Genomic DNA, 15047 nt, shown 5'->3' with positions numbered 1-15047 from the left:
TTATTATTTTATATGTATTTTACTATTGGTCTTGGCTGTACAGTGTCCTTGAGTGTTGTGAAAGGCGCTTACAAATGTGATGTATTATTATTATTAGTTTCATTTGGTTTGCAGTTGTTTAATACAATAGAATGAATAATATTAATAAAATAATCATTCACATACATGTTTAACAATTTATTTAGTTTATTGAATAATTGTTGAATGAATTATAATTCAAATAATTTGAAATAATACAATACATCTTTCACGTTCTTTCGCTTTCACAACAGCTGCAGCTGTAACAAAGCACTTTACAGAACAGGGAATATAAAATAACAAAATACGGTAATGTAACACAACACATAACATAAGACATGCCAATCATGCAATCGTACAACTATATTCCAGCATACGCCTTGTTATTTTAAGTAGTCATAGATGAAAGAAAAGAGAATCAATGTGTCCTTTCACCAGTACAGTGAACAATGAGAAATAATTAATGAGGGAAGAAACTACTTTACTAATTTTACACACGTATCTACACTTTTTCTTTAATGGCAAGTACTATAGCAAATGTATGGTTAGGTTTGAATTGCTATTTTGAAGTTATTACCTGTTTTTTTTAAGGGATTACAGTACTTTTATTTCGAAGCAAAAACACATCCCGGAAGTGTATGGACGTTTACCGTCATGACGTAACGCTTCCGGAAGTAAACCAGATAGTTTAGGCCCACATGGTAAAAAATGGTCGCAAACGGGGAAAAGCAGCAAGGCCACCGGCCGGGCGTCTTTAAGCAGAAAAACAAAGGGCACAAACATGGCAAGCATCGGACGAAAGGTGAAATTGAGAGAGAAAACAAAGGTGAGTGTAATTTTATTTTGAATTAGACATGTACTAGCACCCATAGCTAGCGTTATTGCGGCTAACACATCACACGTGTTAACATCTCCAATCAAAAAGTGTGTGCCTTGACTATGATACGAATGACACTGTCATAGAGATATTGATCGAGCAATAGTATTGTGCTTGTTGTTTCCAGTAATATAGAATGCTTGCAATTTGTACATTTGACACGGGATATACAGTAATTGCACAGAGAAAAAATACGTTCAGCCTGTTTAATCTGCAGTTTCAAAACAGCTATTCTCACATTATAAGCACATACATGATTTTTCGTATTTGCTTCATTATGGAATCTATGATAAATGATGTCTTACGGTTTCTCCACTTTGTCCAAACCATATACTGTATACAATCTCTTGCAGGAAGGGTGTCGGTGATAGCGCTCACTAAAAAACTGAGAAAAGAGCAACGGAAGATGGACAGAAAGAACAAAGCTAATCAACTACGCAAGAACAAGAGAGACATGGTATTTACAAATGCTAATTAACGAGGCTGCAGTTCAATGTCCCCAATTCTGATTTAATGCGTCTACCCATCAATTCCCCTATATATATTTCAAATACTGTACCGGTGAAACAACACAACAGTCAACATCGCACGACAACACAGAAGTAAATTATACTATTTATGTATATTATGAGATACAAGCCGCCTGGGCCAATGTTTTTTTCTTTTCTTTGTCTTGTGTTCAGAGCACAAATTACTTCGAAACGAGCAGAAGTCTGTCAGATAGTGACCTATTCTTATTCTTCAAGTACTTGCTTTCATCTGTTTACTGCCACTACCAGTTGAAGTTTTTATTCAAACTGAACACAAAATGAAAAGAGACCAAAAGCAATTCAACCAAAGCACCAATGTTACTAGCTTAATTCGAACTCACAATGCAAAGCACTATAGACAGGCAAACAAAACTAGCATCAATGTTGCTGTAATTATAGACCTTTAAACAACATACATTTGGACATTAGTGTCAGCAACCAATGCAGACAGCTCATACAACAAAACTCCCATGCATGTATTCAGTGTATTCAAACAACACATTTCAGTGCGGTTTAGATGCAGTGGTCTTCTGTGTCGATGTGTATACCGGTATATGAATTTTACTGCCCTTCTGGTAGCATGGCATATTTTTGGTCATGTTTGGCAGAGTATTGAAAAGCATGGAATCGGACCTAAATTGTTTAATCCAAATCAGAATTTCATCACTTCAACCATTTACCAGCCAAACATATGCAATAGCCTGTTGAATAGCACATCTGAGTTTGAATATTTCTCATCATTCTAGGTGCTAACGGAGAAGCGGCGTCTAGGCACCAGGGATGGTCCTCCTATCCTGGTTGCCGTGGTCCCTCTTCATGCCACAGTAGACGCCGGCGTTGTTACCAAACTTCTCCGTCAAGAGGGCGCAGGCGGCGTTGTACACCAGGAGCAGTCTGTCAGTGGCGCCAGTGACAGTTTCGGACTGGTTGTGCCTCGTTTTAAACAAAGATTTACCTTTCTTAGAACCAGCACAGGTAAGTACTGTGAGTGTTTGTGGGTTCAAATCTCTGTTGAGGCTGCCCTCCGGTCTTTAGGGGTGTTCACATGGCACACATTTGCTCCGGTGCTGCACCGATGTATTTTGTTGCAATATATTTTATACCAGAGCAAATTTTGTGGAGCGGTCACACGTACAAACCCGTTGAGCGTGTTAGCACCGGCGCAGCGTCGGGGCAGCCCCACTTGGCTTCACACGGCAGTTTCTGCAGCGGAGCAAAATGATGAAACAAAGAGCTGTCGTGTTGGTTCGTTTTAAAACATACACAACTCAAGCAACTACTATACAGGCATGTCCTTCTCCTTCTCGGTCTCCGTGCCTTGCCGTGCGAACACCCCTTATGTGTATGCATGTGCTTCATGTCCTCTTGTGGGTGTTTTTCAATGAAAAAAAGTGAATTATTTATATTATTGTATTTTAATTAATACGTTTTAAAATCAAATGGTCAGTCCTACTATGATCCCGGGTTGCCTGGCTGCCAGTTCCCCATCCCTGGTCTATGCAATCAAAATGATGGTTCTCCTGTTGTAATGCAGTGTTTCACCACAGGGGCGACAGAAACGACTCACTCCAGCGTTAATTTTTTACGTCAATTTAAGGCATCCCATGGTAAAAAGTCAAAAATGTTATACCAGGAATATATTTTTGATTCCTGACATAAAAAATATACACCATGTGATCAGAGTTGTCTGGGTATTTTCACACTTGAACATACAAATTATACAATAACAGTCTAAAGATGCCTTCCGCTTTTTTTCTAAGCTTTGACTTGAAGCGTGTATGTGCTCTCTCTGCCCAGATGACATACATTCACTGCTCGATGTAGCAAAGACAGTGGATAGCCTTATTTTTGTGCTGAATTCTGATGAAGGCTGGGACAGCTATGGCGACTACTGTCTCTCCTGTCTATTTGCCCAGGGCCTCCCGAGCTATGGTAAGTGTCACCCATACAACTGTCACATTTCATCTTCGTATTTTATTGATTTTTAATGTAATCTCCTTCGTCCCAAAAAAATCCACACCTTGCTAGCTCTTGTGTGCCAGGGCATGTCTGACCTGCCGGTAAAGAAGAAAGTGGATTGCCGTAGGGCACTCTCCAAAGTCACCGAAATGCGCTTCCCTGAGGCCCGTCTCTTCCCTCTGGATTCGGAGCAGGATGTCACCCTTCTGCTCAGACATTTGGGCACACACAGACAGCGGAAGCTGGGCTTTCGGTCCAGACGCTCTCATCTCATAGCCCAGCACGTCACTTTTACACCCAGCGGCACGCCGGGTAGCCCCTCCAGCCTTGGCACACTCTGTGTCTCCGGGTATGTTCGTGGTCGTCCTTTCCGCGTGGACAGGCTAGTGCACATCAGTGGACATGGTGATTTTCAACTGAGTCAGATCGACGCTCCAACGGACCCACTTCCCTTGAACACAACCGCACCCAGACCCGGCAAGCGCGGCAAGGCTGGAGAGGTTAACATGATGGTAGGATTTTAGTGAAAAACCGACAGCTCAGAATAACTCTTTTCGGTTGCTATTTTGCTGTGGTCTGCATGTTTGATGTTTGTTTGTTCTCTTGCAGGATGGTGACGAAGCAGAGGCCCCTGTGAGGGTGCTAATAAAAGCAGACCCCTCTTGTCGGGAAAGCCTGCAGACTGAAGCTGAGGTGGACCCCATGGATGGAGAGCAGACATGGCCCACAGAATCAGAGCTGTTTGAGGCTGAAGGTACAAAATGAGACAATCTCTAAAATGTGGATTTGGAGAGTTTAGGTCCCTGCCCCACCCTCAGAAAATCCACACGAACGACACCTCGTTACCAAAAAGATGAACTATACCACGTACCAATAAATCACATTTAATTGCTGTCTTTTAGAGGCCAGAAAGAGCAAGCACGTGATGAAAGTTCCAAAGGGAACATCCGACTACCAGGCAGCGTGGATCGTGGATAATGATGAAAACTGTGACCTGGACGAAGAAAGCAGCGAAGACGACGACTGCGATGATGAAATGATGGATGAGATCCCTGAAGGGAACGATGATGACTCACAGGTAATTGTGTCCTTGCTTTATTGAAAGCATTTCCATAAAATGTTTTACTTCTCAAACACAAAAAAAAATCTATCTTGGAAAACAGATTTTTGTGCTGTTCTTTAAGGACATTGAAAGGGTTACATTCAGCACTTTTTGGGGATCCGAATTTGTTGATTTTGTCTTGAGTAAATAGCTCTTTGACAAATAATTGCAATTATCCAATTATGGAACTGTACAAATGCGACATTATGGCGGTTTGAATGGCTCATGCGTTGCTGTGCAGACGTGTTAGTTTGTTTATCCAAGCGTCTGCCGCAGCAGGCTTCAGGCCAAAACAATAGTGCTTTGGTGCATGCGTCCCGAAAGCAAGCCTCTTATCCTCCTGCTCGACGAACACGACTCACTTCCTGTCTGGACACGGGGAGGCTTCGCCCAAATGATTTATTTCCAGCTTTCCTTCAAAGGAGGAAAATACAAATTGCTTGCACTTGTTTGATGTTTTGAACTTCACAGACAGGAATATGTGCGAGTAACAATAGGGTTCTTTCAAAAGCGTTTTATTTATTTTTTTGGGATGCAGCAATGTTAGGGAAAATAGGCTCAACCACCTAATGTGTCTTGATGTCATTGCGGGGTGGCACGTAAATGCACGATGGCTGCTAGTTTTCATCTTAGGGGGAGGCAACTTTATTTATATAGCGCGTTTCATACATCACACGGTTAAAGGTAACAATCAGGGGAAATTGTGAACTTCGTCCCTCCATTTCACATCGGTGCTGTAAATACCGAAGAGGACTCTGAAAGGAACAAACAAACTTTTATGGGCAGTGTAAAGCTACCTCTTGGGGTGACATTTGCTAGCTTGACTTAGCACTGCTCTTCCGTGTTCATGCAGAACTGCATCACGAGCAAAGAGGGAAAATACAGTTTGACGCGGTTATGCAGGTATTCATAACACGTTAATTGTTGTGGTTGGAGATGCGTAACTACTGACTATTGTCCCGTGTTCTTACCACTTGGTCTGTATTTTGCCAGGATGCAGGTTCATACCTTCCCTCAGAAGGGGAGGATGAAGAGGAAGAAGAAGAAGAATTGTCTTCCACAGAGCGAGCAGGAGCCGACCAGCGCTATGACGAGCACATGGATGAGATGGAGGAAGAGGAGGGTCTCAAACGTTACCGCGAGGCGAGAGCCAATGAGATGTTTCCCGATGAGGTGGACACGCCCATTGACATGGCTGCCAAAATCAGGTGCGTTCTGAATTTTACCCCTGTGCATAAGTCCTTTGCATGTGCTTTCGGGATTTAATTTGCCCAACAGATTATGGCCCTCCAAACATCGGCCAAATGGCCGATGTTTACAGGTTTCTTTTTACCTTTATATGCTCAAGTAACACAGGTATCATTCATTGCGCATCAATTTATACCACAACAATGGATGCTTAAAAAGGTCATTCCATGGACCTGACATTCAAAATACAGCACATCTCACTTTTGACAAACAAAGCCTAGGTGAGCAATGGAAGTTGGGCAACGAATTGACCTTGATGTCACTATTTTACACACAATTTAAAAGTGATAAAAGTCTTCCAAAAAGAATAATGCGAAAAGCATCGTGCAACATAAATTATACAAATAAATACATTTGGCACACGTGAACTGGTAACACAGACACATATAACAAGGATTAATGTCCTTATAACTTAATTAATTAACTGCATTGTGCCACACAATGCCTTCTGGGAACCGCAAATCTAAGCTATTTGAACCATATATTTACAGTCGACCCCTCTTCGTGGCAAATACGGTCAAGGTTGGCCCGCAAATAGCAAAAATCCTCATATAATTGACACGCATTAAAATGTATTGGGGTGTGGGGGGGATTTTATGTATTATACATTTTTGAATTAGTAATTAGTAGTTTTTTCTGCCGAAATAGTAGTAGTACCGGCAATAGTGTCATTTTGAGAAGTATAGTATATTAGTTTTTTGCCAAACCTGTGATGAAGAAGCTTAGAAATTGATCTTAAATGCCTTAAATGCTTGATCTTCTTATTTTGAGACTGGGTGACCCCTTCCTCCAGGTTCCAGCGCTACCGGGGTCTGAAAAGTTTCCGCTCCTCCCCTTGGGATCCCATGGAGAACTTGCCTCACAACTATTCGCGCATCTTCCAGTTCCAGAGTTTTGAGCGCACCCGCCGCCGCATTCTTGCTGAAGCCGCAGAAGAGGAGGAAGGCGCCATGGTGAAACCTTTGCACCCTTTCATCAAGCGTTAACCTTTTTTCCACTTAAAATGTGATCGTGCTTGCCAGCATAGCAAAATGTGTGACACCGTCCAGGTTCAATGGCTTAATCGATGATTTCAGACTTCTTTGCTAACGCCTTAGTTTGACTGTGTTAAGTGTCAGTCAAAAAGCAGACGCATTGTGAGGTAGACAAATTCCAAATGAGATGCAACATTGACCGCAGGTTTACATTTCAAAAACAGACGTGATGGAAATTCAACATTAAGTGAAGATGATCATCGAGGGGCTGGCTAATTATTTCCGGTTTCTGTGATTGGCACAGATGTGTTCTCTTGACCCTGAGATGGGCAGCACACATTTAGCTAACTTTCTCAAAGATGATCCACCCAAACATTTTTCTACGAAGACCTACTAAATGACTTCGCCAAATCCAATGATGGCAGTTTGGTTTTGATTCTTGTCCGTTGGGAAGTAGCTACTGATTTTAATTCCGACATCTGTCGATTTTATTTATTTTTTGGTTTGTTTTATTTTGGAAAAACAAAACAAAACCTTTGGAGTACTACATTTGGGGACCAACCCCCAACTAAATCTTTTGTCACGGAGTTCGGTTGAGGTAGCCAATGGCTTTTCTGCCACTTCGAAGTACCTTGCTGCCTAATGACAAACACTGAAAAGCTCGACAAAATTGAAAATAGGTCTACATTTGGTTTTGTTCATAGTACAGAGTTTTAGATTCAGGTAGCTTGGTTTACTCAATACTGCTGTCCGCAAGTTACAATGATGTCAAGAAGTTTTAATAGACTTGTTCTGAACGTTGCTCTGTGCTGTGCAGGTGGGCTGGTACGTCACACTCCATATCAGTGATGTACCTTCCTCGGTGATGGAGAGCGTGCAAGGAGGCAGGCCGCTGGTGCTGGTGTCTCTCCTCCCCCATGAACAGAAGGTGCCTGTGCTCTTCACGTTATAAACAAAAGCTGTTAACCTCCACCCCAAACACTGATCCAACTTGTATTGGCTTCATTTCTAGATGTCAGTGATGCACCTTTTGGTAAGGAGGCACCCGAGCAACACGGAGCCCATCAAGTCCAAAGAGGAGCTGGTGTTCCACTGCGGTTTTCGACGGTTCAGGGCCTCGCCCATCTTCTCTCAGCACACCTCGGGTACGATGGAGGGTGTAGTTGACCGTTCAAGCCAACTACTCAGGCGCTAACCGTTGTTGCTATTCAGCCGACAAGCACAAGATGGAGCGCTTCCTCCGGCCGGGCGCCCCCACTGTGGTGTCGGTGTATGCTCCCATCACCTTCCCTCCAACAGGAGTCCTGCTCTTCAAGCAGAGGGACGATGGTGAGATCAGCAGAAATCCCGCACCCCCTCACCCTACAAAGACAATTTCAATTTGACTTGATTTGTTTACGAATACTACTTTATTCATGCCAGTGACTCACTGTGGCACCCTCTTAGTGGATCATGTGAACATTGATTCTCAAATGACGGTTAGGTTTTTTTTTTCTTGTAGAACAACAAGACAATTTGAACTTCTTTTATCAAAATTTTAACTTGTGACAGGAAAGCTTATGACGTGAAGTCATGCCCTTTTCCTCTTAAAAGTAATTTTTTGTGTAAAATATTATTTACGTCTTGTAAAATAATTGTTTTTAAATTACAAAAATCTTGTCACATTAGATTAAAAATGCAATTTATGTTGTGAGATTAACGCTTTTTATAGTTGGCTATGACGTTGATGTTATTTTAATCAATGATGACTCTTTGTCTCACTAAAATTACTTCTCAGATCATAGTCAAGATTTTTTTCTTTTACAATGATGTCTTAATTATATTTGTAGTTATTTGACCTTTTAATTATAATATGACTGTAAATTTGTGATTTGTTGTTTTTTAATGGTGAAAATGTATGAAGTAAAATTTCAATTTTTTTAAATGTTTTGTTTTTTCTAAACTTAGCACTTATTACCCAAAATATTATTTTTCCCCCAAAAAATTTTGGATATACGCCTTATACACTTTTAACTTGTGTGTAGTAAAAAGAAAAGTTTATCAGTGTAAAATATAATGTGTTGCTCTACAACAGTATAACATAATTCCTACAGTATCATGACTTTCTTATCCTGATTCTGCCTTTAATTTTTTTCCCCCCCGTAAATAAATTGTGTGCTCATAGGCGTACAGGACCTGGTGGCTACTGGCAGCCTGCTCAATTGTGACCCACAACGCATTGCGCTCAAGAGGATCGTGCTGAGCGGACACCCATTCAAAATTAACCGGCGTTCCGCCGTCGTTCGTTACATGTTCTTCAACCGGGGTGAGCATTCTTTAATTCCTCAACAATTCTTCTGCTCCCTAGCTGTTACTGATCTGTTTTTCTCTTCGTTGTGTGCTAGATGACATCATGTGGTTCAAACCCGTGGAGCTGCGCACTAAATGGGGTCGGAGGGGCCACATCAAGGAGGCTTTAGGTCAGACAAATGAAAAATTGATCATTCACAGCAATCTGCGGTCAATCTAGGACTGGTTGATTAATGGATTTACCATGGGAGAAAAAAAAACTTGGTTTGAATAACATTATTTGCCTTTTACTCTTGAATGGGGGGGATGATGGCAATATGTTTGTCAAAAGAGTAAGTGTATTTTGAGGCCATATCATAACACTTTTTTTTTTTTTTAAAGGAACACATGGTCACATGAAGTGCGTGTTTGATAGTCAACTGCGCTCTCAAGACACGGTCCTGATGAACTTGTACAAGAGGGTTTATCCTCGTTGGACGTACGACCCCTACGTGCCTTTGCCTCTGCCCTGGTTTAAACGGGAGTCGATGGTGGACCTGCAGGACTTAGACATGGAATAGTTTGAGATGACCAAAATGCCATTGTTATTGAATAAACCTAATTGGCGGCTCTATGCATGTTGGTGCTTATGATTGGGATACACGCAGTCCGTCCCCAGTTCGTTTTTTTTTGGGGGGGAGGGGTTGGTGTATGTTTGGTCAACAACTGCTATTCTTTCAAATATTGACTGCAATTATGACCTTACTAGCTTTATGCCCAAATTTGTTGACGTCACCTCCAAATGAATGACATTCTGTCCGTAAACCGAAGCCCACACCTTTTGATTTCAGCTTTCTTGCCTCTCGACTGCTAAATGGGTGTGGGCCACCAGAGGGCGGCAATGTATAAATCTTCCGAAGTAAATAGTCTGAATCATATGTTTTGCCAGGCAAAGGAGAAACTATAACTTCCATATTGATAATATCCATATCTAGCTAAGATTATTGACATAATGCATTCTTGATCCAGTCTTGCATCAAGTAAAAGATAATCTGTCTACAAATGCAACTATGGACCAGTACTTAAAATGCTTAACTGCAGTGTTGATTCTCTAAGGCAGGGTTGCCCAACCTTTTTATACATAAGGTCTACTTTTCAAGCCAACTGCCCTTACGCGATTAACCGTGACCGCACACACGGCGTGATTAGAAATCCCAATAACGGTGGTTTACATGAACGAAACAAAAAATAGATCTAAGACTCAATAAATAATATTAATTTACATATACACAGCTTTTCACTGATAAGGGTTTGATGTTATTTTCATTAAAATGGGCAAAAACTTTAAATTAGATTTAAAATGTTCTCTTTTTTTCCTGATGGTCCTTTTTTAAATTATTTTTTATTTATTTATTTATTTATTTATTTATTTATTTGAATGAGCCACGACCACTTGAAATAGTTTGTCTTCTATCATGATTATCATCTCTTAACCCTGGAGAACACATGGGGTCAAATTTGGCCACAATAAATTCTGCTACTCAGATACTACCCTTGAAGCAAATTTGGCCCTAATACTAAATTAGGATTTAAGCATTGAATATTTGAATAAACATATATTTTGGTGTTCAGTGACCATATAGCAGTCATTTAATGTATAATTCACCATTTTCCAAAGAAGGGTTCTTGGGTTCTCCAGGGTTTAAATGACCAAATTTAACAGGTAATATTTGATGTTCTTTTCCAAAAAAAAAAAAACTTGAATCCCTTGTAAAACAAGCATTTATGACTTGCAAAATAATGTCCATACTCCTAAACATTTGACATGAGTAGTTGTGATGCAAAAAATATTGCTTGTCTTGCAAAAGTATATTTTCAAATAACATGATGACGGTTTACCGGTCAAATGTTGACACTCCTATCACAGGCAAAAAACTTTTTATGAGCTCATTTTTTATTTATTTACTTTTTAAATCGGCTGGAGATACGACTTCACGAAGGCACCTCAGAGGTTTTCTGTAGAGTATTTAATCACTTGTCCCATAGGAAATTGGATACACTATGAAACAATAACCAAAGTACGTGACAGGGATGGAAAAAGCCTTCCTTTTTTACACCTACCAGCCTTACAGAGAAACCTGGCACCTCCATTAGACTCACGCTAGCAATACTTCTGCTGCACACATCCCCTGAGCTGTCTAACCTCTGACTTACTGAAAAATTATAGCATTGTGCCCCCCAAAAATGTGGTTTGGAAGTGTGGCTTGCTCTTTTTTTGACCCGATGTTGCCCCTTCTTCACCGCAAAGTTCATAGCCTCATTGTTGCTGTCAAAAACGAAGGCCAAAAAATGCTCCGCAGTTGTTAGTTGTTTTTTTTTTTTTTTTTTGCAAAGGGGGGAAATGCTTGATTTATGAATCTCAGTATTTATTGGGAATAGCAAGCCCCCCCCCCCGCGCCCTCTCCCCCCCCCTTTTTTTTTGCACGCTTGCAGAAACATGATTCATCCCGGCGGGCATGCCAAGATGTCGACATGAGCAAGCACAGGGCGAATACGTTGAGACGGAGGCAACGTGATACAAGTGGAGCAAAAGTTCACCTTGTGCTTAAAAAAATGAAGAGAAAAAATATATATACCTGTGTGTATATATATATATATATATATATATATATATATATATATATATATATATATATATATATATATTGGGTGGCCAGCCCCAATGAATGAAATGCTGAGCGAGGCAGCAACTGACCTGAAAGCGAAGATCATGGCGAGAATGAAAGCTGGGCAACCTAGAAACCGATTACAACGACTATTTGAAGTACCATCTGAAAGTCTCATAGAAAGTGTGAATGCAGCACTGAGGGCGATCCCTACCGTAACGATCACAGAAACCAATGAGCTGATATACGCTTCAGCATCAGTGATCCTGGAGACTCTGGGCTATAAGAGCAACCATGAGATACGTTACCCACCATGGAAAAGACGGTTGGAGGCGAAGATCAAGGCGGCCCGGAAAGATGTGAGTCAATTGACGGAGGCCCAGAGAGGTGTGATGAAAAGGCCGATATCCGAGAAGTACATCCAGATGACCATACCTGAAGCACTCGAAACTGCCAAACAAAGGCTCCAAGCCTTGTCCAGTCGCCTAAAGCGGTACACGAAAGAGAATGATGCCAGACGAATAAACAGGCTGTTCGCAACACAACCTGCGAAAGTGTACGCTCAGTGGCAGGGTCCTAACAACAGAGCTGACCCACCAAGACTGGAAACTGAAAGGTACTGGAAAGGCATATGGGAGAAGGAGATTGCACATAACAGCAGTGCACAATGGCTGGTGACCCTGAGAGAGGAGCACAGGGACCTCCCTGAACAGAACCCAGTTACCATAACAGTGGCAGACATACAGGAACGAGTCTCAGATATGAAGAACTGGACAGCACCAGGCCCGGACATGGTCCACACCTACTGGCTAAAGAAACTCACAGCACTCCATGAGCGCCTAGCAGTACAAATGAACCAGCTGCTGAAGGATGGGACTCACCCAGAATGGCTAACCGAAGGGCGAACGATCCTGATCATGAAGGATCCCTCGAAGGGTGCAGCCCCATCCAACTATCGGCCAATAACCTGTCTCTCCACAACATGGAAGCTCATGTCAGGAATCATTGCGGCTAAGATAAGTGGACACATGGATCAATACATGAGCGAAGCACAGAAGGGCATTGGTAGAGATACCAGAGGAGCCAAACATCAGCTCCTGGTTGACAGAACAGTCGCACAAGACTGCAGGTCCCGACGTACCAACCTGTGCACAGCCTGGATTGATTACAAGAAAGCCTATGACTCGATGCCACATACATGGATCACTGAATGCTTGGAGTTGTATAAGGTGAACAGGACCCTAAGAGCCTTCGTTGCGAACTCGATGAGAATGTGGAAAACCACACTTGAAGCCAATGGCAAGCCACTTACCCAAGTGTCCATCAAATGTGGCATATACCAAGGTGATGCACTCTCCCCACTGCTGTTCTGCATAGGACTGAACCCCCTAAGCCAAGTAATCACCAAGACAGGCTATGGATACCGCCTCAGAAATGGAGCTACAATCAGTCACCTCCTCTACATGGATGACATAAAGCTGTATGCTAAGAGCGAAAGGGACATAGATTCACTGATCCACACAACCAGGATCTACAGCAGCGACATCGGGATGTCATTCGGGCTTGAGAAATGTAGTCGGATGGTGACTAAGAGAGGAAAGGTAGTCCGCACTGATGGGGTCTCACTCCCTGAAGGAACAATAGCAGACATTGAGGACAGCTACAAGTACCTTGGTATACCACAAGCCAATGGCAACCTCGAACTGGCAACAAGGAAAGCGGCTACGGCCAAATACCTCCAGCGAGTGAGGCAAGTCCTAAGAAGCCAGCTCAATGGCAAGAATAAGACCCGGGCAATAAACAGCTATGCCCTGCCAGTGATCAGATACCCTGCAGGAATAATAAGGTGGCCAAAGGAAGAGATTCAGACCACGGACGTTAAGACCCGAAAGCTCCTAACCATGCATGGAGGGTTCCATCCCAAATCCAGCACCCTGAGACTGTACGCAAGCCGAAAGGAAGGAGGCCGGGGACTAGTGAGTGTGAGAGCCACTGTCCAGGATGAAACATCCAAGCTCCATGAATACATCAAGGAGAAGGCTCCAACGGATGACGTACTCAGAGAATGTCTCAGACAATGGGGAACAGAAGATGAGGCGCTGGAAGAGGGACCATCATGGGAGGACAAGCCCCTACACGGGATGTACCACCGGACCATAACTGAAGTGGCTGATCTCAAGAAGTCCTATCAGTGGCTAGAGAGGGCTGGCCTGAAGGACAGCACAGAGGCACTCATCCTGGCTGCTCAGGAACAGGCCTTGAGCACCAGAGCCATCGAGGCCCAGATATACCACACCAGACAAGACCCAAGGTGTAGGTTGTGCAAAGAGGCACCTGAGACGATCCAACACATAACTGCAGGGTGTAAGATGCTGGCAGGGAAAGCCTACATGGAACGCCATAACCAGGTGGCTGGCATAGTCTACCGAAACATCTGTGCGGAGTATGGACTGGAAACCCCAAGGTCAAAATGGGAAACACCTCCGAAGGTGGTGGAGAATGACAGAGCGAAGATCCTGTGGGACTTCCAGATCCAGACTGACAAGATGGTAATGGCGAACCAACCAGATATCGTGATCATAGATAAAGGGCAGAGGAAAGCCGTTGTAGTGGATGTAGCGGTCCCTAGTGATGGAAACATCAGGAAGAAGGAACATGAGAAACTCGAGAAATACCAAGGGCTCAGAGAAGAGCTGGAGAGAGCCTGGAAGGTAAAGGTGACAGTCGTGCCTGTGGTGGTCGGAGCACTCGGTGCAGTGACCCCCAAACTAGATGAGTGGTTGCAACAGATCCCGGGAACAACATCGGACATCTCAGTCCAGAAATGTGCAGTGCTGGGAACAGCAAGGATACTGCGCAGAACCCTCAAGCTTCCTGGCCTCTGGTAGAGGACCCGAGCTGAATGAGGGACGGACACCACCCGAGGGGTGAGATGAGGATATATATGATGAGGTGATAGCGGCAATACGTGTGTGTGTGTGTGTGTGTGTGCGTGTGCGCGTGTGTGTTTTCAAGGTCATGGTGATTCAATATCCCCTAAATGCACAAACATACGCAGTGGACGTGCCAAAGGCCAACACAGTTGACTTCCATCGCGTCTTTCCCGTAGGAAATCATGTAAAGTGAATGAATTTGTTCCAGGCGCAAACTGTTGCCATCATCAAACCTCAAATGTACAGGCAAGGGTTGAAGTGACATTTGATAGTGATTCAATTCAAATTTATTACACATGAAGGTGAATGATGAATTTTACAGCTCTGAAAGATAAATGCAACTTTCAAGTTAAATACAACCAAACTGGACTTCGGCAGGGATTCTTTCTTGTACCACAAGGGGGAGACTGCATACCCCTCGTGGTAAGAATAAGAATGACGGCTTGAACTGCTCACTGAGCTTATGTCTTGC

At 42.8% G+C, this 15047-nt stretch overlaps 1 protein-coding gene across 1 annotated transcript; it reads left to right on the top strand.

Annotated features, from left to right (window-relative positions):
• Positions 1 to 664: 664 nt before the first annotated feature.
• tsr1 (TSR1 ribosome maturation factor) lies at positions 665 to 9610 on the top strand. The gene is made up of 15 exons (XM_052077461.1): positions 665 to 844; positions 1249 to 1352; positions 2172 to 2400; positions 3223 to 3357; positions 3454 to 3896; positions 3994 to 4138; positions 4287 to 4462; positions 5480 to 5694; positions 6528 to 6687; positions 7526 to 7636; positions 7721 to 7853; positions 7921 to 8037; positions 8873 to 9013; positions 9093 to 9167; positions 9379 to 9610. Exons 1-15 carry the CDS (start codon positions 727 to 729, stop codon positions 9555 to 9557), a joined length of 2481 nt encoding a protein of 826 aa, XP_051933421.1. The 5' UTR covers positions 665 to 726; the 3' UTR covers positions 9558 to 9610.
• Positions 9611 to 15047: the final 5437 nt, after the last annotated feature.

The sequence above is a fragment of the Hippocampus zosterae genome, chromosome 10, assembly GCF_025434085.1.
Source record: "Hippocampus zosterae strain Florida chromosome 10, ASM2543408v3, whole genome shotgun sequence".
Taxonomy (NCBI): Eukaryota; Metazoa; Chordata; class Actinopteri; order Syngnathiformes; family Syngnathidae; genus Hippocampus; species Hippocampus zosterae.
Note: the sequence above shows the minus strand (reverse complement) of the source record. Positions and strands in the feature narration are given on the sequence as shown.